At 49.5% G+C, this 22,431-nt stretch overlaps 1 protein-coding gene across 1 annotated transcript in view; it reads right to left on the bottom strand.

Annotated features, from left to right (window-relative positions):
- Positions 1 to 5,412: 5,412 nt before the first annotated feature.
- Positions 5,413 to 22,431, bottom strand: part of Gfpt2 (glutamine-fructose-6-phosphate transaminase 2) — a 42,302-nt gene continuing 25,283 nt past the window's right edge. The window contains exons 10-19 of the mRNA XM_005376003.2: positions 19,162 to 19,325; positions 17,740 to 17,835; positions 17,549 to 17,646; positions 16,634 to 16,754; positions 14,559 to 14,716; positions 14,348 to 14,462; positions 12,947 to 13,074; positions 11,126 to 11,293; positions 8,373 to 8,534; positions 5,413 to 6,270 (exon numbers count right to left, since the gene is read on the bottom strand). Coding sequence (XP_005376060.2) covers positions 6,226 to 6,270; positions 8,373 to 8,534; positions 11,126 to 11,293; positions 12,947 to 13,074; positions 14,348 to 14,462; positions 14,559 to 14,716; positions 16,634 to 16,754; positions 17,549 to 17,646; positions 17,740 to 17,835; positions 19,162 to 19,325 — 1,255 coding nt within the window. The 3' untranslated portion in view covers positions 5,413 to 6,225. The remainder of the gene's footprint in view (positions 6,271 to 8,372; positions 8,535 to 11,125; positions 11,294 to 12,946; positions 13,075 to 14,347; positions 14,463 to 14,558; positions 14,717 to 16,633; positions 16,755 to 17,548; positions 17,647 to 17,739; positions 17,836 to 19,161; positions 19,326 to 22,431) is intronic.

The following is a 22,431-nucleotide window of genomic DNA, read 5'->3' as shown; positions in this document are numbered from 1 at the left end:
CCGAACTCCTGGCTTGATTTCTGGAATGAGGCTCTCTGCCCTGCTCTGCCCCCTTCCACCCGGAGGAACACCTGCCCCAGCTTCCATCTCAGCTGCTGCCTTGCTGGCTCTCACCGTCAGCGCGGTGGTCCCTGGCTGTGAACCCACTGTGATGAAGGCTTCCTGCCCAGCCCTCCTCCTGAAACCCTCTGCCTCCCTCCTTTGGCTTCCTCTTTGCCTCTCCCTCCCCAGCCCTAATCTCAGCACTGGTCCCTCAGTGCCACAGTGCTATGGCTGTTGGAGACTGCCCACCTCATGTCCACCGTGACCTCTTTACCAGAGTGAAGAGAACGCAGGAGGCAGGAGGAGGCTGAGCTTCAGCCCCTGGGCTGGCATTGGGGCAGTAGGTGGAGAGTCCCGGGGCTTGTCCAGAGGCTGCATGTACACCCTCCATGGATCCAGATCCTGGCCATCCTTCACTGGCCTGGGTTCTGGTCTGGCGCTGTGCTTATCACATGTGCTCTGGGACAGGATATTTACTCCTTAGTTCTTAGGAAGTGCGCTCAGTCCTAGCCTGTGGGGATGCTGTGATGAGATGCTCCAGGAGACAGGCAGGCAGCCTAGAGTGTAGACCATGCCTGCAGGGACTCAAGTTTCCTCCAGCTGGCCTTCACACCCTCCCCTCATCTTGCCTGCGCTTCCCTGCTCTCCTAACCCATTTCTCTTCTCAACCTTTACGAGGGCCAGTGATGTGCCAAGGGGTATAAGAACCATTTCAGTTGTATATTGTAGAAAGCCAGCTTACACCACGGAGGACAAGTATTAGTCCATTTGTGTGTGTGTGACTGTAATGAAATCCTCAATAGACTATTTTATAAACAAAAGAGGTTTAGGGCTGGGGGTGTAACCCAGTGATAGAGCGCTTGCCTAGCACGTGTGAGGCCCTGGGTTTGATACCCAGTACCACAAAAAGTGAAAACCACACACACACACAACCAGGGAAAAAAGGTTTATTTTGGCACATGGTCCTGTAAATGAAAAGTGGAGGGGCCGCAGCTGGTGCTGCCTGCTTGCTGGCCCAGTCCTGAGGTGGTCCCAGGTACCGCATGGTAAGAGACAGGAAGTACATATGTGTCTCCCTGGCCTCTTCTTATTAAAGCAGCCAAGATTCGTCATGGGGGCTACACCTTAATAATCCTAATCACTTCCTGGGGCCCCACCTCTAAACACTGTCATCAAAATAAGTTCTCTTAATACAGCACTTCCTGATGAGGATTACGTTTCAGCAGTGAAGCAGTGAGGCCGCTCACACTATACCCACACCGCCGCAGAACATTTGTTGGAATGCTCCTTTGGTGTTACACCTTGGCAGGGCAGGAGGGGAGCTGGCCTTGGGACAGGCCCAGAGCCTGCCGAGCCACTGGTGGGCTTTCCGTAGTAGCCTGCTCTTCTCCGTGCCAGGTGCTCTCCCTCGGGGTAGCCTCCCGCCTGTGTCCCTGCTCTTCCAACTCTCAGGGGGTGGGAGTGGCCTCCTGTCACAGATTGAGGTTGAAAGCTCACAGTGAAGGGCTCCTAGAGTCCTGTGGGTGGGGCTGCCGCTCCTATACCAGTCAGCTGGTCTGGGCAGCAGCGCTAGGGCTCACATACGGAAACAGCAGGAGAATCGCTGGCAGAGGCAGAAGCCACCATAGGAGAGAGGTGTCTATGCGGGAGCACAGCAGAGGCCTGAGTGCCGCGTGGAAGCAGTGTTACTCAGCAGCGGTACAGTGGAGTGTGGGATGAGCCTCTGCTTTCCCCTCCGGGCATCCCCCAAACACCATCACCTAGACTCACTGCCAGACAAGGGACCAGAGAGGCTCTTCTGGAAGTGTCAACAGCCCTAAGAAAAGGCCTGAATTATCCACAGCCTCTGGAGCTATGGATTTCCCCAAATTTCCTCACACTGAATCTTGGCATCAGTAAGCCCAACCGTGCACTCAGAACCCCCGACCAGCCCATCTGGAATCTTAGTGGAGAGCCCAAACCCACCTGGCAAAGAAAACTAAGGCCATCAAGCGGAGGATGGCATCTTAAAAGAAACAGAGACTATGTATGGAGGACATTTCAGAAGAAAAAGTGTATCATTTGTGACTTCAGAGAATGAAAAAATTTACACCCTTGATGTGAGACTCAGTCATTTAACGAATATTCAGTATGCATATGTATGTCCTTGCTGTCTCACCTGAGGTGGCCAAGAAATAGCGGTGTCAGTGCAGCAAGCACACCAGGAGTTCAGATCTTGATTTCTAATGCCATTCTCCGATAAAAGCAACCAGGGGTCCCTGGAGAATGCCTGATACTGGGGCTGGGGCAGGAAATGCACGGGATGAACCTGGAGTTTATTTAGTGTAGGCAGGGAAAACCCACAGTGATTGGGATATGTCGGACACAAAAGCCAACTGAGAGTCTCCGATAACCAGACCTAGAGCTATATGAGCAACAAAGTAATACAGAAATAGGCCGAGTACACTTATCCTGGAGAAGCTTGGCACACTGCCTCAGGCGGATGATCAAGGTCGGCATCACGAGTAAGACTTGCTGCTCGTGTGCACCCTTGATTTAAAGTGATGACAGTGGCACTCTTGTGGTCTTCCTCCAAGAACCCATCTCGCCATTCTGACCACGAGAAAAGCATCAGACAAACCACCCGGGGACACTGCGCACAATACCCACCAGTACTCCTAATTTTGGTCAAGATCAACCAAAATGAGGAAAGTCAGGAAGTCACTGCCCAGTGGAGCCTAAGAAAACGTAAATGTGGTGTCCCAGAACATTAAAAGGTACATCAGATAAATATTAAATTATAGTATGGACTTTAGTTTTTAAAAATGTGTTATGAAATACTATATTCAAAGCAAAGAGTGCTTGGAAATTAAATCATGTTGGCAGAAATGAAAAATCCTTGTAACAGGTTGGTAGAGAAAACAGAAGTTTAACAATTAGTAGACAACAAGATAAACAAAAGGAAGGATAAATATACTGGTCAATCCAGGGCTTCAACTTCTAGTAGAGAGAGGCCAGAGAAACAAAGAACTCTGCAACAAAGTACCGTAATGTAAGAAGATTCCACTGCACCGAAGGGCGTGAGTTACTCGCCTGAACTTAACACTAAATGACAAAGACCGGAGACACCACATTATGGTGATTTAGAACACAGGGAACAAGTAGGAGATTAGGTCACCTACAAAGACACATCAGAGTGCCTTTGGACTCCTCAACGGTAACACTGGGAACAAAATGTAGAGCATTACTGTACTTTGAGAGGGAAAACTTTTTTGACCTAGAATTCTATATTTACATAAACCCTCAATCAGTGTGAGTAATAAAGTCATTTCCAGACCTGGAAGCTTTCAAAACCTGTACCCTGGCCTGTGGTCTCAGTGTGCCTGCAGTCCCGATTCATGTGCTGAAACCCTAACCCTCTAAGTGATGGTATTGGAAGTGGGACCTGTCCAGGGTGATTGAGTCATGAAGGTGGAACCCTCGTGAATGAAATTGGTGCCCTCATGAAAGAGGCCCCCGGAAACCCTCTCATCTTTCTACCTGGGAAGACACAAAAGAGGGCTTTTGTGTATGAACTGGGAAGTGGTCCTCTCCAGGCACCAAATCTTCAAGTTCCTTGGTCTTGGGCTTCCCAGCTTCCAAAATAGCGACAAATGGTTTATTGTTATATTACCTAGTTAATGGCGTCGTATTTTGTCATAGTGGGCTGAATGAACTAAGGTTCTGAAGGCTGGAAGCTCAAGATTGGGCGGCTGCTCTTGTGAAGTCCATGCTGGCGCGGACTCTGCAGAGTCCCAGCACAGTGAGATTCACATGAGAGGAACGCGGCACCTTGGCGCAGGGAGTTCGTCCTCTTACAAAGCAACCTCCTGCTGGATTAGGACCCCTCCTTATGGCAGCTTCACTGAACCTCGTTTGCCTCCCAAAGACCCAAGCTCCACATTGGATTGAGTTTCTACCCTTTTAATGCCTGACCACAGGGACTAAATTTCAACATGAGTGTTGGTGAGGAAATTCAAACCACAGCACCTCCCAGGCACCTTTTCCCAGGAAGGGTGTGTCCCATTAAAACAAGAAAAGAAGACAGAACCTCAACCTGTGAGATGAGATGGAACCCCTGGGAGGATGAAGGTCATCTGGATAACAGCTCTGCCCCAGATGTGGAGGGAAACTGAGCCATTCTGCAACGTGACCCAAGAAGTAGATTGTCATCACCAACACCCAGGCGGTTGCCCGGGAGAGCGGGGACAAGGTCCTCAAAACTCCATGCTGGTGCTGACCGTGTGCTCAGGACACACACACCACTCACAGCCTTCAGCTTTCCTCCCCGGAGCCGGAGGGGGCGCAGTACACTCAGAAGCAGAAGGGGCAGAGCCCTTCCTCCCTCCCTCCACCGCATTTCTGCTGTGGGCCCAGTACCCTCTCGCACCTCCGCCTGCCGGGTGTCTGCCTGTGCTGAGCTGTCTCCCGAGACCCTCTGGTGACCTTGCCAACGACTTCCCCAGAAGGGGCCTGCTGTGCTCCTCAAGTGGAAGTCAGATGGTGACCTAGAGACCCTTGCCCTCATCTCCTGTAGCCTCTGTACAGCAGGGGCAGTGTGTGCTAGTCCTCCATTTTCAAAACTAGGCGATACAGTCATCCTTTAGTATCCACAGGGGGTTGGATCCAGGATTCCCCACGGGTACCATGATCAGTGGAAGGTGCTCAAGTCCGTTATGTAAATAACAGCATTTGCACATAAAGTACAAATATACTCTTATACTTTAAATCATGTCTAGATTACTCATTATACCTAATATAGTGCCTACATATAACTGCATTCCTGTGGATTTAGCATACATACTACTTGGTGTGCAGCAGTTCAAGTTTTGATTTTTGCAATTCTCTGGAATTTTTTCAAATATTTCTGGTCTGTAGTTGGTTGAATCCATAGATGCAGAACCCACGGGTACAGAAGGCCAAGTATGTATTGTTGAGGATAAACACACAGGTAGAACTACAAGGATAAGGGGAATGACTGGCACAGAAGGTGACCACTGCCTCTTGGATGTAAGGGTGAAATACATTTTTCTAGGTCTTGACCAGATAAACATGTTCTGGCTAGTTTGTAAACAGTTTCCTCATCTTAGGAGTTACACTGATCATGGTTTGATCAGGAAGACAGAAACAGTCTAGTTATTTCCTGTAGGAGGCAGCCCCTTGTTAACTTGTGAGGATTGGAAGATGGAGGTCTAGGAAAGCCACCATAGTGCTTGGGTTCCTGCCAACGTCCACATCATGGCACAACCAAATTGTGGCACTAACAAACAGACCTGCTGAGCTCCTTGGAAGTCTTCAGTATCCAAAGTACACAAAAAGAATGAGGTTAATGAAAGCCTGACACACAACACATGCAAATGTACTATCTTTATTGTCATAAAATTGCGTAGTACTTTGATTGGGCACACTTAAATAGAGACCAGGATAGCCCACTTGAAACTACCCTCTTGCATGGGCCATTTCAAGCTGTTTTACTATGGGTAGGGAGCAGGGGCCAAAATGCTACTTAGGCTTGAGAACCGTTGTCCGATTAAACCTAAGTCAGAGAGTTGCCGGGCTTTGGGCCCTAGAATAGGAGAAAGTTATTGAAGGAAGCTGAAATTTCAACTGGACTTGTGGGAGGCACAGGAAGATGCAGGAGGGCTTCAGGGACATCAAAGCACAGGAACCAGGAGCAGCCCAAGGAGGGGAGGGTGAGAGAAGTCCAGATGGTTGGATCCCTTGTGCTCAGTCTGAGATGAGGGCCGCTCGCCAGGAGTGAGCCCGGCACCAGTGCACTGGGTAGCTGAGATGAAGAGTCTGGGCGTTACCATGGCTACAGAAAGCCACATACTAGAAAAATAACTTAAAAGCTATACAATCATCATTATAAATACTTTGTTTTGTAAAACTAGTGTCGGTTTAAAAAGGTTCACAGTTACTCTGAGAGCGGTATATTGCACAGCAGTGGGAAAGTCTGCTCTGATCCCCATGTGTAAACAATGATTCCCTTCTCCTCGGGTGACTTCAGGACACAGAGAAACAGTATCTGCTGTAAGCAAAAGCACTTGGGTACAAGGCACGTTGAAGCTGTCAAGCTGTACTGGGGACACGTGGCACTGGGGCGTGCCCACTTGTGGCATCCGCTGCATGACAGGTCTCGAAGCAGACTGAAGGTGGTGATTCTCACTCCACCGTGACAGACTTGGCCAGATTTCTGGGGAAGTCAACCTGAAAGAAAAGGAGAATGCTGCTTAGGCCTCCACCATGGTAACTGTGGAGGACACCGAGGCTACTCTCCATAAAAGAGGAGCAATCGCCTCCATTTGACTGAGCCTGATGCTGTTTCCATGTATTGGTATGTACAGAGCTGGCTGGGACTGTTCCTTACCCCTTCAGTTGGCTTTAAGCAATGTATATTGGTCAGGCCAAGGTGCTGATGGTGATCTTTGGAGATGGCGGGCGTGTCTCCCTGGACCCCTATTGATCCCTCAAGTGAGCTGGGATGAGGCGGGATATGTGAGCCAGTACCCTACACTGTTGGCTGCGATCGAGCCTTGGGAGAGAGGCCATGACATCCTGGGGCTCTGAAGATGACACATCAGAGCTGAAGCACCGACCCCAAACTATTAGATGCTATCTCAGTTGTATTATGCAGATCACTCTTCCTGCAGGTCCTTTTCTCTGCGTTTGCACAGGTGATCCAGGCCTCCTACCTAGCCCAGCTTGTGGTACTCACCTACTTCCCATGGTTCTCAGTCACTCATCCTCAAGCCACTCCCTTCTTCATGAAGGAATAAAGCCTCGGTTTGGCCTTGGGTTGAGGCCTTTGTTCCAGATGGCCATCATCATTGCTGGACTTAGGACCCCTTGGCTCCCCATAACTACAAATATGTCTTAGTGTCTTTATTCTTGCCACGGGTTGCACTGGATGTGGTAGGTTGGAACTGCCTCTAGGATTCCAGTAACTCTTCATGGGATTACAAATATAAATTTCCTGGGCCACGATAAGGGCCAGAAAAGGCTCTCTGTAGTAACCATGTGCTATACCTTCAAGGCCATTATTAGAGTGTGTGTTGCAAGGAAAGAGGTGTTCCTGGTCACCTCCGACCATGAATTACTCTGATACCTACATCTGGGAAGTGAATTCCTCCTAGGAGCTTCATTTCACTGAATAATGTTTACCTCTTAGTGTGCACCTGGTGTGTCATGCTGTGTGACACTCTTTAAAAGATTATGATCCATGCATTTAAAACCAACTAGCTCGATGTGGGCTAGGAGTGTAGCTCAGTGGTAGAGCACTTGCCTAGCAGGCATGAGGCCCTGGGTTTGGCCCCCAGCACCGTGAAAGGAAGAAAGGGAGGGAGGGAGGGTAGGAGGGAAGGAAGGCAGGAGACACTTCTTTTGAAGAATACACATAATTTCACAAAAACTTGTGTTTAGGGTGGAAGTTGGGAAGGAAGTATGATTGGGAATGGTGATAAAGTGGGATTCAACTTTACCTGCAATGTCTTATTTTGTATTTTAAGAGGAGATGAAACAAATTCCACAAAGTGTTAGCAAATGTCAATTCTGGATGCTAAGAACGCATTCAAATATTTGTTCTATTGTGGGCTTTGTTTTAGAAAGCATCTCAAATAAAATTGTAATTAAACATTTCTTTGCACAGTGAATTATGTGTTCTGATACACATAAAATCCTAAGTGGTTCTTTTCTGGAACATAATTTGGCAATATGTATTTGGAATCTCAGAATGTCTCATTAGCTAGATTAAGGGCAATTCTTAGATATGGGACTAAGGGGCATTACAAAGATGTTCACTGCAGTGTTATTTATGAAGATGAAAAATTGGAAAAAATAATACATGGCTAAGTAACTTAGGAAAATCATGTTAGAAGATTTTGATGAAATATTATGTAGTGATTAAATGTTGCATATAATAAGTTCATAAAGATGTGAAAAATAAAAAGGAAATTTTATCCTTGATATAATATTGGGAAATGTTTGTTAGAAGTTCATATAAACAGAGAAAGACTTGAATAAAATAGTTTGTTAACGTTGCCTCTGGGTGGCAAGGTTATAATTTAATGACAGTGGTCTTCACCTTTTTGCTGTTCTCAGCTTGTTTTCAGGGCACATAAGCTATTACTTGCAATGAAATTATTTCTCCAATGACTATCTACTGTAAATAAATACTTAAAGAAAAGGGAACTTTGGCATTTCACATTGTATATGTGCTTTGAAACATCACGCGCTACTCCATAAGGATATACAAGTATGTGTCAGAGTCGTGTCTGTCCTCTTTGGGGTGTAGGTGCAATGCTTAGACTTACGTCATATCCTCGGAGCACAGCCAGGTGGAAGGAGAGAAGCTGCAGTGGGATCACGCTCAGGATGCCCTGGAGGCAGTCCACTGTGTGGGGCAGCTCGATGGTTTTATATGCAAATTTAGAACTTTCAGTGTCGTCCTTGCTGCACAGTATAATCGGGCGGCCCTAGGGTAGAGAAATATGATTGCAAAATAGGTCATTTCTGAAAGACGCAACCATTTCCACATTGCAATTTCTGGAATCAGCATTAATGCAATTGTTGGAATTATGGGTGAAGTGCAGTTCACGATTTATGTGAGCAACTGAGTGTGTGATGCTTTGTGGTGCCTTCCTATCCCTTCCTGGTAAGGTGACTGCTACCTCTTCACACCGTTCAGCCCCCTCCCCTTGTTGAGTGGCTTCAGAGTGTCTTGCAAAAAGACCAGAAAGCCCTACAACTAACCCTAATGGGACTTATCGTCTAGTGATGGAAAACAGAACCATAAGCAAACCATGACATGAAGATGGATTTTAGATAAATGCCACAGGGCAATAAAATAGGCGGTGCGCTGAGGGGCTTCGGAGACGTCTGGGAAGGCTGCTCTGAAAGATGTCTGGCTTGAGACCTCAGTGATGAGGAGCTGACTCTGACCTGCCTAGCACATTCTGGGCAGAGGAACTCCCAGTGCAAAGGCTCTGAGCAGGAAGGAGCTTGGCATGAGTAGGACACAGGAGGTGGGGGTCTGGAACTCAGGGAGGCAGGAGGAAAGGGATGGGCAGTGCTGGCTCGTGGGTCACTACACTGGACGGGACACTGCAGGAGGGTTTTCAGCAGGGAAATGGTGTGGTCTGATCACTGCGCTGAGACAGGTGTGGCAGCCCCTGGCTTGAACGCTTTACTGTAGTTCACCTTCCTGTAACTTTTAAGCCATTGCCAAAGGGAGCCGTGGGGCTCTGCCCTGTGTCAGAGGAAGCCGTTGTACAGTAAAGAACTGGCTAGTCTCTGTCCCCAGTCTCTGGGAGAGACTAATGTTCTGGACTTTCCTGAATGATCTGAAAGCATCTTTGCCTCTCATGATGGGCCCCTTGGATGACACCTGCGTTTGTGCTGGTGCGATAACTCATGATGGGTCCAAGGGCAGTTTCAGGATGGGGGTGAGCGTGACAAAAAGGTCAACCACGTGATTATAGGATTGGGACTTTGGGCCCTGAAGACAGAACAGAGAGCTGAAGATAAAGTTCAGTCAAAAGCCAATCAGCTGTTCAGTCATCCTTGCTTAATGAACCCCCATAAAAGTCAGGGGCACTGAGGCCAGAAGCTCAGGTGAGCTCGGGGTGCTCCACCAGAAGGGTGACTCACCCTGAGGTCATGGAAGGTTCAGGTTTGGGGCCCTAGGGCTGTGGATTCTTGGGGCTGCTCCTGATTGGTACCCTTATATTCCAATTATAATAGGAGGGACAGCACTCTCCTGAGTCCTCTGAGCTGTTCTAGACAAAGCTGAGGGGTTATGGGAACGTCCCCGTTTGCAGCCAGGTAACAGTGGCAGTGCCACACCATTTTGTTTTATGCCACCAGGTCTGCATTAAGTTTACTTTGCACAGTTGCCCTTGGTAAAGCCATTGTCTGTTTTTTTGTCTTTCCCCCACATTGTTACTTCTAAAAGAAAATCCCCCTTTAAATAGCTGAGGTATTAATGTCTACAGTCAACTATTCCAGAAAAGAGGACAAAGACAAAAAACATGATCCTCAGACTCCTAGTCAGTGATCTTTCTTCAGGTCTTCAGCATGGGGATAGCTGGTGGTCTTCAAATTGACTTGTTGATCCCGTTTGTAAAATAAAAACTCGTATGAAGATAACGTGCTTATGTACAGCGTTAAAGGACTGGCCAGGAGCCGGAGGTCCCTTTTAAACACAGGGATGTCTAAGTGAAAGAAAAACAACTCCTGAAGAAGCAAATCTCACCACACAACCTCCCTGCCCTTCACACCCACCCTCCTTTGTGTGGTCCCTACCTGGTACCCCAGCGCTTAGAGAGGCAGAAAGATCACAGGTTTGAGCCCAACCTGGGAAACTTAGTGAGACCCTGTCTCAAAATTTAAAAATTTTAAAAGGGCTGGGGATATAGCTCAGTCCAAAGGCCCAGGTTCAATCTCCAGTACAGCAAACAAACAAACAAAAAACACCCTTTTTTGAACCTGAACTTTCTGAAATGTCCATTAGGACAAAAATCTGGCCATTTTCCCTTTCAGTTGCTTATTTTAATAAAAGCTCTTTCCTTCCTACTAACTTTTGTCTTCAGAATATCAGCTGTCCTCAGGCCAGCAGTGTACCTTGACTGGTAACAGCTGATTGGTCAAAAGTGTGAATGACCAATAAGCCCTGTAAACACCTGACTGAAGTGAGGATGCCTTGCCCCTGTGAAATCTGACCTAACTCGGCCTATTTCGCATCAGAAGGGTCCTGAGGTAACCTTTAGAGACCCCACTTCCAGGATGCTCCACCAGGGGCATCGTGCCTCCTTGGTCCCCAGGCTTAGAATCCGAGGCAGCTGGGGACAGACTGGTCACTGGACCTCACTGAGGAGCTGTAGGGTTTGGCTGCAGCCTGGCATTGCTTTCCAAGTGTGTGCCCATCTTACAAGAGGCACAGGTGTGTGTGTGATCACGCCTGCTCCCTGGCAGCACAACCCACAGCTGGTGTGGCATGAAGAGGGTGAGGTGGGCATTAGTGGAAGACAGCAGGGAGGAGGTGTCCCCGGACCCACAGAGGCCTCACCTGGCGGGCCGTGACCTGCTGCAGAGCATTCTGGCACTTGGTAAAACAGGGGTCCTTCATGACGACCATGATGACCGGCATCTGCTTGTCAACCAGGGCCAGGGGCCCGTGCTTCAGCTCCCCAGCCAGGATGCCCTCCGAGTGCATGTAGGTTATCTCCTTAATTTTCTGGGGAAACACAAGAGGTCAGTGTCACACTGGGCAGACGGGCGGGAGCAGGTCAGCCGGAAGGAGGAAGGGAAGCTAGGAGAGGGGTAACTCTGGAAGGCAGGAGCTTAGGGTTGTAAGGCAAGTGGGTGTGTGGAGCAGTCATAGCAGCAGTGGCAAGGCCAGGCCAGGGTCTGGCTGTGTCCCGGGCACACCCAGTCACTGGCTCATGGTCCCTGTGTCCTTAGACCAGCCCCAGGCACACAGCTCATCTTTCGAAGTTCCACACATGGCCACCCATGCTGGACACCAAGTCGGCTCCAGTCTCCCGCCTGCCCTGTCAGCCAGTCTCTCGGTCTCTTCCCCGTCACTGTGTATGGCCACACTACTGTGCCTGCTTAGATGGGCCCTTATGTTAGTTGATTAATCACTCCAACTTTAGACAGTCATAACTTCCAGAGCGTTGTTCAGCTGACCTAACAAAACCGCATGCTCTTGGCTATTCTTTTTCTTAGCTTCACGTAGATCTTTTTTTTTTTTATTAATGCATGTTTGCAGTACATGAGGTAGATCCATTTCTCTTCAGTTACCAGTAAATCCATGTCATTGCACTGATGAGACCAAAGAAAACATCTCTGCACCTAGAGCTATTTACTTGGGTCAGGGAAACACTGGAAGGACCGAGGCTCCTCCCTGGCACGTGGAGACAGAGTACTGGCCTCCAAGTGACCACACAGGGGCCACTGACTTGTGCCAGCAGCTTTTTTCTTTCCCCAGTGACTAACTGGGGACAGTTAAATACGCACCTTTCACCAGTACACTGAGCCACTGGAGCCTGGCAGCAGAACTACCTTACCAGAGGCGAAGGGTGTACCCCACCCAGGCCCTGTTTCCACTGCGCCCCTTGAGAAGCAGTGTGACAGCTCCTCACTTTCTTTGGCAGCAGTCAGAATCTCCAAACACTCTTGAGTTCAAAGGCCAGGTGCTAGTGATTAATTGATGGCTGACAGCTCCTCAGGTGGTCGCCAGAAAGATCAAGGCAGAATTAGCAAGCTGGAACTTTCAGCTCTATCCCCCAACCTCAAGATTAAGGTTAAAGTGGTCATCAGTGGTCAATGATAAATCAATCATGCCTATGTAGTGCAGTCTCCATGACAACGAGAAAGGAAGCATGGAAGTTCTGCAAGGGCGATGTGTCCAGAGAGGGCATGGAGGCTCCATGTCACTGCAGAGACCCCACTTGCAATTTTGGTCTTCAGAATCCCCCCCGCACAGGCTGCTTGCGGCAGTGGGAAAATTCAGTTCCTTTATGAAATCCTGAGCAGGCTAATGAACCTGCTGGAGGCTTGCTTTCTGCCCACAGTGAGGGATTTATTAGCAATCTCTCAGACACTGCCCATGAGATGTGACTGAGCTACTCCAAATGGAGCCTGGCATGGCCAGCCACCTCATGGGGCTCACCCAAGGGTGCCCTGTCCCTGTCTCCTGGCAGACTGGGAGCTCCCTGGGGACTGACACCCACTCTGTCCCCAGGGCCGTAACAGCCTGGTTGACAGCAGGGCTCAGAGGGTGGCCAGCCCTTCCCTCCCTGGGTCATGCCCTTGTCCCCACTGGTTCCTGGACTGGTCTCCTTGTCTGGGGTGCTGGGATAGGGGTTGGGCAGAGGGGGCTCACCAAGGCTCCTTCCAGACACGTGGCATAGTTATACCCCCTGCCCATCACCAGCAGGGACCTCTGCGTGTAGAGCTCCAGCGCCAGGTCGTGGATCTTCTCTTCCAGGGACAGCACCTCCTTGATGAGCTCTAAGACAGGCACAAGCAGAGGGAGAGTCAGTCATTCTGACTTCAAAACAGTGTTCATAAAGGAAGTGTTGGGATAACATGAGGTCTGGAACTCAATTACTTGGTGTACTTTGCTTCTTTGCATTAGAAGGGTTTTAAACTTAGATTATGGGAAATAACTTGGACTACTGGCAAGAAATCTGTTGGGACAGTAATTCGTATTTCTGTGACTTTTAAAAGCACTTGCAGTAGCTAGGGAGCTATTATTTCTCGCTCCATTTTATAGAAAGGCAACTGAGGCTCAGAAGTGAAATCAGCAGCTGGCGAGACGGAGCGGACATTCCAGGACAACGCCTCAAGTGAACGTTGCTCTTTCTGGCTGACTCAAGGCGAAGTGTGTGCACCCCACTAGGGCCCTCAGACTGTCTGGTTCCAGGATTCCTTCACAGTCTTAAAAATTATGGCAAGTCCCTTGGGAGCCTTTGTTTTCACAGGTTATATCTCATTATTTCCAACATTAGAAGATAACATTGAGAAATTCAAAAATATTCATTCATTCATTTAAATAAGCTCATGACATTTTTCTGGAAAAAATGGGTGCAAATAGTGGCACTGCTTAACATTCTGCATATCTTTTTAATGTCCAACAGAAAGCAGCTGACTTTTTATCTGCTTCCATATTTTTTGGTTGAAATATAAACTGGCCTTCCACAGATCTGTAGTTGGAAAGGGAAGGAATAAATAACTTTTCCAAATAATTCAAATATTCTTCTTTGACACTATAACACTTGAGAACGGGTAGTTCTTTAAATGGTAGTTACAAATACAGAATTTGAAATCTTAAAGTTTTCTGATTAGTATTTATCTTGTACTTTAAATGGCTCCTTTACACATGCCTAATTTTATATCATGCATTGCCTACAGAATGATGTAAATCTTCTAAAAATGGACACATTTCACTGTAACCTTCGTTTTAAATCACTTTTGTGGAGACCACCATGAGCTCAGAGAAGCGTTTAAACGCCGGGAAGTGGTGAAGTTATGGGGGTAGACAACCTTCTCCAAAATTCTAAGTTTTGACCCAAAGCCTGACGTGTATTATTGGCAACAAACACGGCTGCGTGATTCCCTTGCAGAGCGAGGCTAACAGTCCACTCTGAGGGCGGCGTGCCACGGCTGGGGTCGGGCAGGGGACCCGGTCTCCTCCGGCCGCGGCGCGCGAGGAGGAGCTGCGCTGGGAGCCGCGGGACCGGCCGGGAGGGGCCGAGGGGACGCGAAGAGAGCGCGGACACACCGGGTAGGGACTGCATGCCGCGGATGATCTCCCGCCTCCGGTTCTGCAGTGAAATTCGGTCTTCGGACATCATCAGGCCGAACATCACGAGGGCGATGAACTGGCTGGTGTAGGCCTGCGGGCGGAGGGGCGGGCGTGGGCGGGCGGCCGGGGCAGGCAGGGACCGCGGGGCGCACGTCGGCTCTGCCCGGACCCGGACCCGGACCGTTACCTTGGTGCTGGCCACGCCGATCTCCGGGCCCGCGTTGATGTGGACGCCGCAGTCGGTCTCGCGCGAGATGGAGCTGCCCACGGTGTTGGTGACGCCCACGGTGAGCGCGCGGCGGTCCTTGCAGTAGCGCAGCGCCAGGAGCGTGTCCGCGGTCTCGCCTGGACGCGGGCGTCAGTGGGTGACTGGCGCCCGCGCCCCGCGCCCCGCGCCCCGCGCCCCCACGGGAAGCCGGCAGGCGCGCATTCTTCCGCGGCAAGCACCAGCCGACCGTCCTGACAGCCCCCGGGCCGCGTCCTGTCCCCGCAGCTGCAAGGGCCGGGGGGCTTCGCGGCCACCCCACCCCGACCCTGAGCTGCCGAGGTCGGGACGCGCTGAGGTCCCTCAGACTCGGCAGTAAAACCCAGAGCATGCAACACCGTGTTTCTCAAACAGATCTCGTTTGAAACAGCTCTTGAGCCTCCCACGGTGGACCCATGGTGTTTGCGTAAAACTCCTTACACAGGTTCCCGCACAAACCCGTGCAAACTCGGCGCTGGGAAGTCTCAAAGGATCCAACCCAAACAAATAGGCGCCAGACCACGGAATCAAAACCAGTCCAACCCACAGGGGCTGGGAGGCGGCTCTGGCTGTGCTCTTCCCAGCTTTTCTGCAGCGCTGGTTGGTGCCCCCACCCCCAGCTTCCTCCAGACCACGGGCCTTGCTCATCACTAAGAGTGGGTGGGCGGGGAGCCAGGAGGCAAGCGCCCTACCTGTGTCAGGCTCGCCCCCACCCCGTGTGTTTCTGTCTAGCTGTGTAGTTCAGGCTGGCCTTGAACTCACTGGTGAATTTTTTTCCCTGTATATAGAGTTGGGGGCTGACTATTATTTTTATATCAAATCCACCTCTTTTTTCCCTATACTGGAGATTGGCCCTAAGGCCTATCCCCACCCCCTTTTCTTGGGGACGAGTCTTGCTCGACTGCTAAATTGCCCAAGCTACTGGAACTTGTGACCCTTCTGCCTCAGCCTTCCACTGTGCTAGGGCTACAGGCCTGAGTACCACACTGCACTCCAGCTCTGCTCTTTTACTAATGGCTCCTGCCAGTTCATGAAGTACATTTTGGCTCTGATGGCACGGTCCACCCAAAGGTGACCGTGGCAGCCCTTAGAAACAGGTGGCCAGCCAGGTGGTGGCTGTGTCTGCACTAGTTTTACTTAGCTTGTCATCAAAACAGAAACGGTATTGAAAATTGAAAAGAGAAGCAGTATGAAAAGTCCCTCCACACACTGGAGCACGACTGCCGAATTCTCAGATGTGCTAATGGCCTGTGGTTACATTCTTGTCTTTTATCATATATTCTGAAGTATGCATGGAGGACAGGTCTTCAAGGGCAAGGCTAGTGTGGGTAATGGCTGATATAGATCAGCTGAATTGATAACTGTTGGGACTAGGTGATGAATTAGCTTTCTCTACCTTTATAAAAATTTAGAATTCTTCATAATTAAAACATTTCAAAAGTCCTTGTAAAACTCCAAAGCACACGGCTACAGATCGCCTCCTGGACCCTGTGCTCAACCAAGCGAGAGCAAAGCTCTGCCACGCAGCGTGGCGCCGGCAGGGCTTCTCTCCTCGGGGAGACCCCTCAACTGAAGCAGTGACTCCTGTCTCTGCTGGGCAGTGTGGACACTGAACAAGGGAGTGGCGCGGCTTGGGCTCAGGGTCCGTGCCGTGTCCTCGGTGTGAATCTCAACCCAGTGGAATTTTGCATGAGATTTTTTTGTCCATTGAATTAAACCCAGCAAATGTTTATGGTCCTTGAAGTGGCTTGGAATGTCAGGAGCAGGGAGAAGCCACGTGGCAGGGGGCAAAAGAAACAAAGGACCTGGGTTCTCGGCCAGACTCCACCCTGTCATAGAATGGTGGCAGGAGCTGATGCCTTTAAGGGGTGACTGCCCTGCTGCAGCAGGGTGAGGGACGTGGAGGAGGAGGGAGGATTAAACGCATAGAGCAGGGAAGGCGGCATGTGGCAGGGTGCAGAGAGAAGAGAGCAAGAAATAAACTGGTGCGAGTCTGACCATGCTCCCCGCCCGCTTACCAGACTGGCTGATGAAGAAGCAAACGTCATCCCTGAACACAGGTGTGTTCCTGTCCAGAAAGTCACTGGCAAGTTCAACCATCACAGGCAGCTCAGTCAGCTCCTCCAGCACTTGTCGTGTCTGAAGACAAAGGGTGGGGAGTGAGGTCAGTCTTGGGCACCACAGGACACAGGGCAGCAGAGCTTCCCAGGATGGTCTGTAACATGGTGCTGCCAGGCAGATTCGAGGCAGAGGCAGAAAACACAGGCTAAGACCCGATGGCTGACTCTGTAAAGTCATCACGTGCTCATCTGCATCCTGTGTGCTTGAGAAATGGGCCCTACCTGAGAGATGGACTGCAAGTGTTGCTCACATTGACTGCCTAATCCTCAGCTAACCTTGTCCTCTTCCCAGAAACAAAGGCTATGACCCTGATCACACTAATCAGTGAAGCAGTATTCTTAGAAACCAGCTTACCCCTGTAAGTATGAAGCACTTTCCTAGCCCACTGGGTACCCTGAGTGGGACACCCCCTGTCCTACAGCCGGATCTGCTGTAAAGATGGCTTTTCTTCTGCTTCCTCCGCATTTGCCATACTTTCAGGAACATTTGCTTTGTACCATATCAGTCATGACCCCATTTCCCACTAAAAGCCCCCCTTCATTCTTGAATGTGAGCAAGGACCTGAAGAGAGGCAGGGGGTCATTACAGGGGGCCCCAGCCCCCCAGAGGCTCCTGCAGGATGCGGCAGTCCTGTGCTGGCCAGGCCGGGGGGCTTGCAGAGGAAAAGGGGCTCGGTGCCACGTCTTGGGTTGGCTCTTGGCCATGGGGGACAGCATGCGGTGTTCAGAGCCCGGTGCCCAGTAACGCCCAGATGAGCGTCTTCTCCGGGACTGTTCATCTCCCAGGCCTGTGAGCCCCTCTGCTGCACTTACAGCCACAGCGGCGTGGTAGCTGGTTCCGCAGCCAATCACGATGAGCCTTCGGCACCGGCGGATCTCCTTCAAGTGGTCCTTTAAGCCGCCCAGGAGCACTGCAGGACACACAGGGGTGTCAGGGCTGGCCCCACACAGTGGCTGGGCTCACTGCACAGGGCGCAGCAGCGACTCCTGAGTTTTAGGGTTACCTGTGTTGGTCTCGAAGTTCACCCGCCCTCTCATGGTATTGAAGACAGATTCTGGCTGTTCGAAGATCTCCTTCTGCATAAATGCACTGAAGTTCCCTGGTCAAACAAACATCCACGAGGTGTGTTAGTTTTCATTTAGTTTCATTTCCACAGCTTAACTTTAACCAGGAAGAAAAATCATTACACAGTAGTGACAGGCACATCTATAAAGCCTCACAGATTTCGGCGCCTCCCCGGGGACCACTCTACTTGATGCTTCTTGGGACAAGTTAGAAGGAAGCAGTTTGGGTACAAGGACCATCTCCAACTACACCTGAGGCCCTGCAGTTCAAGGAAGGAGGAACTTACACAAGGCTGCAAGGAACAAACATGCGGGCCTATGCTCTGCCACTGAGATATACTCCCAGCCCTGGCATTGTCTGCTTAGTAAGTACCCTCCTTGCTGCTACCATAGAGACAAACTTTCTCCAGCCACCTGTGCATTTCCAGGCTGTGATCTGAATGGGCCTGTATGGTCATTAAGGAGACAGTCTGGCTAAGGGACCCCATGAGTGATATGGAGGCTTCCAGAGACCTGGCGGGCCCCTTCTCTCCCATCTGCCACCCAGGACAGAGCTGTACGCAGCAAAGAAGTGAGGAAAGGGGTCTTTGTCAGCAGGGGTCAGCAGGGGCCTTGGTGCTGAGAGGATCAGAGATGGCGCTTTGAGGGCCGGGTTTCAGGGGAGCTCAGATGATCCGAAGGCCATGCTGCTCTATGACTGGAACAGTAACTGCAGGGTTGGGCCTGTGAGTGGGCAGGCCTGTGGGCAAGGCCTGAGGAGAGGGCTGGGTGGGTGTAAGCAGGGAGTTTGGGTTCTGTTCTGAAGACAGAGGGAACTACTGGGTGGCTTTAAGCATGGGGATGATGACAGGGTCTGATTCATGCTCTGAAAACTTTTCTGATTGAGGCTACCCTGTGCAGGTGGGGGTTGTGGGGGACAAGGGCAGTGCAGGGGACAGGCTCTGCTCATAGGGAAGTGGTCCATGGTCCTCAGCCATTACTGCAGACCTTCCCCTCAGAGAAGAACTGATGGCTGGGGTTAGGAAAGCATCCCAGGGAATCAGACTAGGGACTGGGGTCACATCGAGAAGACTGCCCTTTGGAAGGACAGGTCAGGCTCTCCACAGCTCCTTAGTTATGCAGGCCATGGGGCTGGGGATATAGCTCAAGGGGCTGGGGATATAGCTCAGTGGCACAAGTACCTGCCTGGCAAGCACAAGGTCCTGAGTTCGATTCCCAGTACAAAAAAACAAAACCAAAAAAACCACAAGTCACATGCAGCCCTGCCTGGTGGCCATGGTCGGCGGGAAGGGACAGTGTCAGATGCTCCCCCGACAGAACATCTGCTCCCCAAGACTTTCCCAGACTCAGAGGACACTTGCCTTTCATGATTTGCTGCAGTTCCATTTGCAAGGTCTGGATGGCTCGAGATGGGTCATCGCTAGCTGAGCGTGTGACTCGGTGAATGGAGAGTTTCCCATCAGCCACTGCAGCAATGTCATCGTCCTCCAGGAAGATGACCCTGTTGGTGTGTTCTATGATGGCGCTGAAGGGACAGAAGCACAGGTGTCACACTTGCCGAGCTCTGAACCGTTCCACATCAGTTACTGTTTGCCAAGAGTGGGGTCCACATCAGTGGCATTCTAGGAGTGACAATGACTTTACATTGAAAAGATCAGTTTACAGGGAATCCCCCTCCTGTGCATACTCCCTTCCCCCTCAGTTATTCTGAAGCTGTCAGGGTCACTGTAACCCTAAACTCACCCTAACTCATTAAAGTAGAGAAACATTATTGATTTCTTCTGTAGACATTTTAGCTTGCATCTCTAAAAGCCAGGGAATTTTTTTAACCTACTAGAAGACTCATCTGAAATTCATAGTTATTCCTTGACATCATTAAATGTCCAATATTCAAAATTCTTTAATAATTTTCTGTATGTCTTTATATCCTTAACTTTCTTCAAGTCAGCAACCCAACCGTGTCACCTCTGGAGAATGCTTAAGAACCAACATACTATCAGAATTTCAAAGGGAAAGAAGAAAGCACTTATTTTGCTTTTTAAAGCAGTCTGATCTTTAGAATAACTCCATAGTTATTAAGACAGGTTTCTCTTTATAGAAATAATATAGCCAGTAAAAAAAGGACCGACAGGATTAGAATTATCATTTAGGAGCCCCTAATTATGAACAGTTGTATTCAAGGATCATCCATGGCTGTGGAAACACAGGGTAAAAAACTGAGAGAGTTTTATAAGGGATGGGTAAGGCTGGGAATACTTCAGCTCCTCGCTGATCTTAGTACAAAAGGAGACAATGAGACAAAGGGTGCCTCCTGGCGGGAGGAGACTCCACCAGCTATGTAATCTTGCCTAAAAAGACTCAAACCTAAATTAAAATTTGAGTAAGATCAAACCTGTAGACATACGTAAACTCATTTACAGGAAATACAATGGGCAGGGGATCCTGTTAAATACAACTGTGGGGTGCGCTCAGAAAAATCCAGAGCACGAAGCCTGAATGACCCAGTTTCTTAAGACATAGATAGAGACAGAGACACAGCAAGATGAAAAACAGGGCCTAAACACTATACTGTTCACTGAAGTGTGAGGACATTGTGTTTATTTTTACAACTTTACACTAGTGAAAAGTAATAAAGATTTTTCCCATCTGTCTTAGTTGCTTTTTCTCATTGCTGGGGCAAAACACCTGGCATCCAAAGTTAGAGAAGGAAACGTTTGTGTAGCTTACAGTCTGTAAAGGTTTCAGTCAATCATTAGCTGGCCCCAAAGCAGGGCAGCTTCACAGAGGAGGAAGAGTTCACAGCAGGCGGAAGACAGCAAAAGCAAGCAAGTGACCAGAGGAGCAGCAAGCCTCTTTCTGCCTCTATCATATCCAGGCCACCCGCCCTCAGGACAGGTAGCACTCTCACCTTCACTCCTTGCAGCCCTGCCCTGGCATTGTACCGTGACTCAATCCCAGCATCACACACTACATCCAGCCACCTCTCCGAGCCCCACCTGTGAGTACACGAGGGCTGGGGGACATCCAGACACAGCCATAGCACCTACTGACTGTGATAGGAAGTTTTAAAAATGTTTAACTTACACAAGTGGGTAAATAAAAAGCAGTCAGTGATCAACAGCACAGGTGGCACAAAACCATGAAGGTAGTCCTTAAGGAAGGGGTGTGGGGTGGGGAGGCTTCATTCCACCATGGGCCACATCCACCAGCCTTTTAGAAAAATGCAAACCCCTGGTGCAACGTTAAAGTGAGATACGGCTCTTACCTCCATTCAGATTCTAGGGGAAAAGATAAAGGATAGAAAGCTACTGCACTGGGAAAGTATCTTAAATAACACACACCCATGTATAAAAAGTAAAAAATACAGAGGAAGTAGAAATGGCCTGGGTCACATCTCAGAAATAGCACTGCTGACACTAGCATTGCCCTCCAACAATGCTTGATCCGTGTGCGTTTATATTTGTGTGTGCACTGATATTTATGTCTTGAAATATAACCATTATTTTAATTTACAGAACAGATGGTGCCGGGCGTGGTGGTGCACGCCTGTAATCCCAGCACTTGGGAGGCTGAGGCAGGAGGATTGTTGTGAGTTTGAGACCAGCCTGGGCTACTAAGTGAGCTCAAGGCCAGTCTGAACTGCATAGCAAGACCCTGCCTCAAAAAACAAAAGAAAAAAAAAAAGAACAGATGGTAACACAGTCCGGTCCTTAGGACCAGTGTTGTGGGGATTAAGTCACCTGTCAAATAGAGAGTCCTCTGAGCCCGATCCCAGGTTTCTCCTCCTGGAGCAGGAGGGGGTCACTGGGCCCTCACCGAGGCCTGGAGAGGCCCTCGCACAGCACCCAGCGGTAAGAGCCCAGCCCCTGGAGGGCTCCACATGGGGTTCATATCTGCTTGGCCACCCGTGCTACTCCTTTTGGTAGTGCTGGTGCTCTGGGGCAGTGTGTGCCCCAGCACTCAGATGCACAAGATGTGAGCCCCAAAGACACACGTTAACGCATTTGGGGTGGCGTCTTTCAGAGCAGTGGGGTCGTGAGGGGCTCATGGGTTAACATGGGAGTAGCTCTGCTGTGGTGGTGAGTGTTCTGCGTCTCACCAGGTAGTGCCCTCCACGGCGTCATGATGCAGCTCTGAGACCCTCCGTCCTCCACTGGGCCTAAAGCTCTTGTTCTCTCACCAATTTACAAAACAATAATTTGAGAACTTCTGATGCAGCAAGGGATGCCAGTACCGTGCTCTTAAACTTCCCAGCCTCTAGAACCAGGAGCTCAGTGAGTCTCTAACAAACTGCCTCATCGAGTGCTTTGTCACAGCAACAGAAGACACAATCAGCAGGCTTTCTTGTTTGTACACCACATGTTATAGGATCTCTTTTTTAAGTTTTAAAAACATAGGCAAACGAAAGACTCGAGGGTTTTAATTATAGCACTGAATTTATAGATTGGGAGAGAATCAAGATTTTTAAAAAGTCCTTACTTGTTAAATTTTAAAATTCAATACCCGTAACTTTAATGTTGAGCCTGGCTGAGCTTAGATCAGCTAGTTTTTCCAGAGAAGCTAGAAATGTGAATGTAGGATCTCTTCATGTATTTAAATCTCTTCTTGTTTCTCATTGTAAAGTTTTGTAA

This window comes from Chinchilla lanigera, unplaced genomic scaffold (genome assembly GCF_000276665.1).
Source record: "Chinchilla lanigera isolate Chin_1 unplaced genomic scaffold, ChiLan1.0 scaffold00007, whole genome shotgun sequence".
Lineage (NCBI taxonomy): Eukaryota > Metazoa > Chordata > Mammalia > Rodentia > Chinchillidae > Chinchilla > Chinchilla lanigera.
The sequence above is the reverse complement of the archived record's forward strand: the minus strand, read 5'-3'. Positions and strand labels throughout refer to the sequence as shown.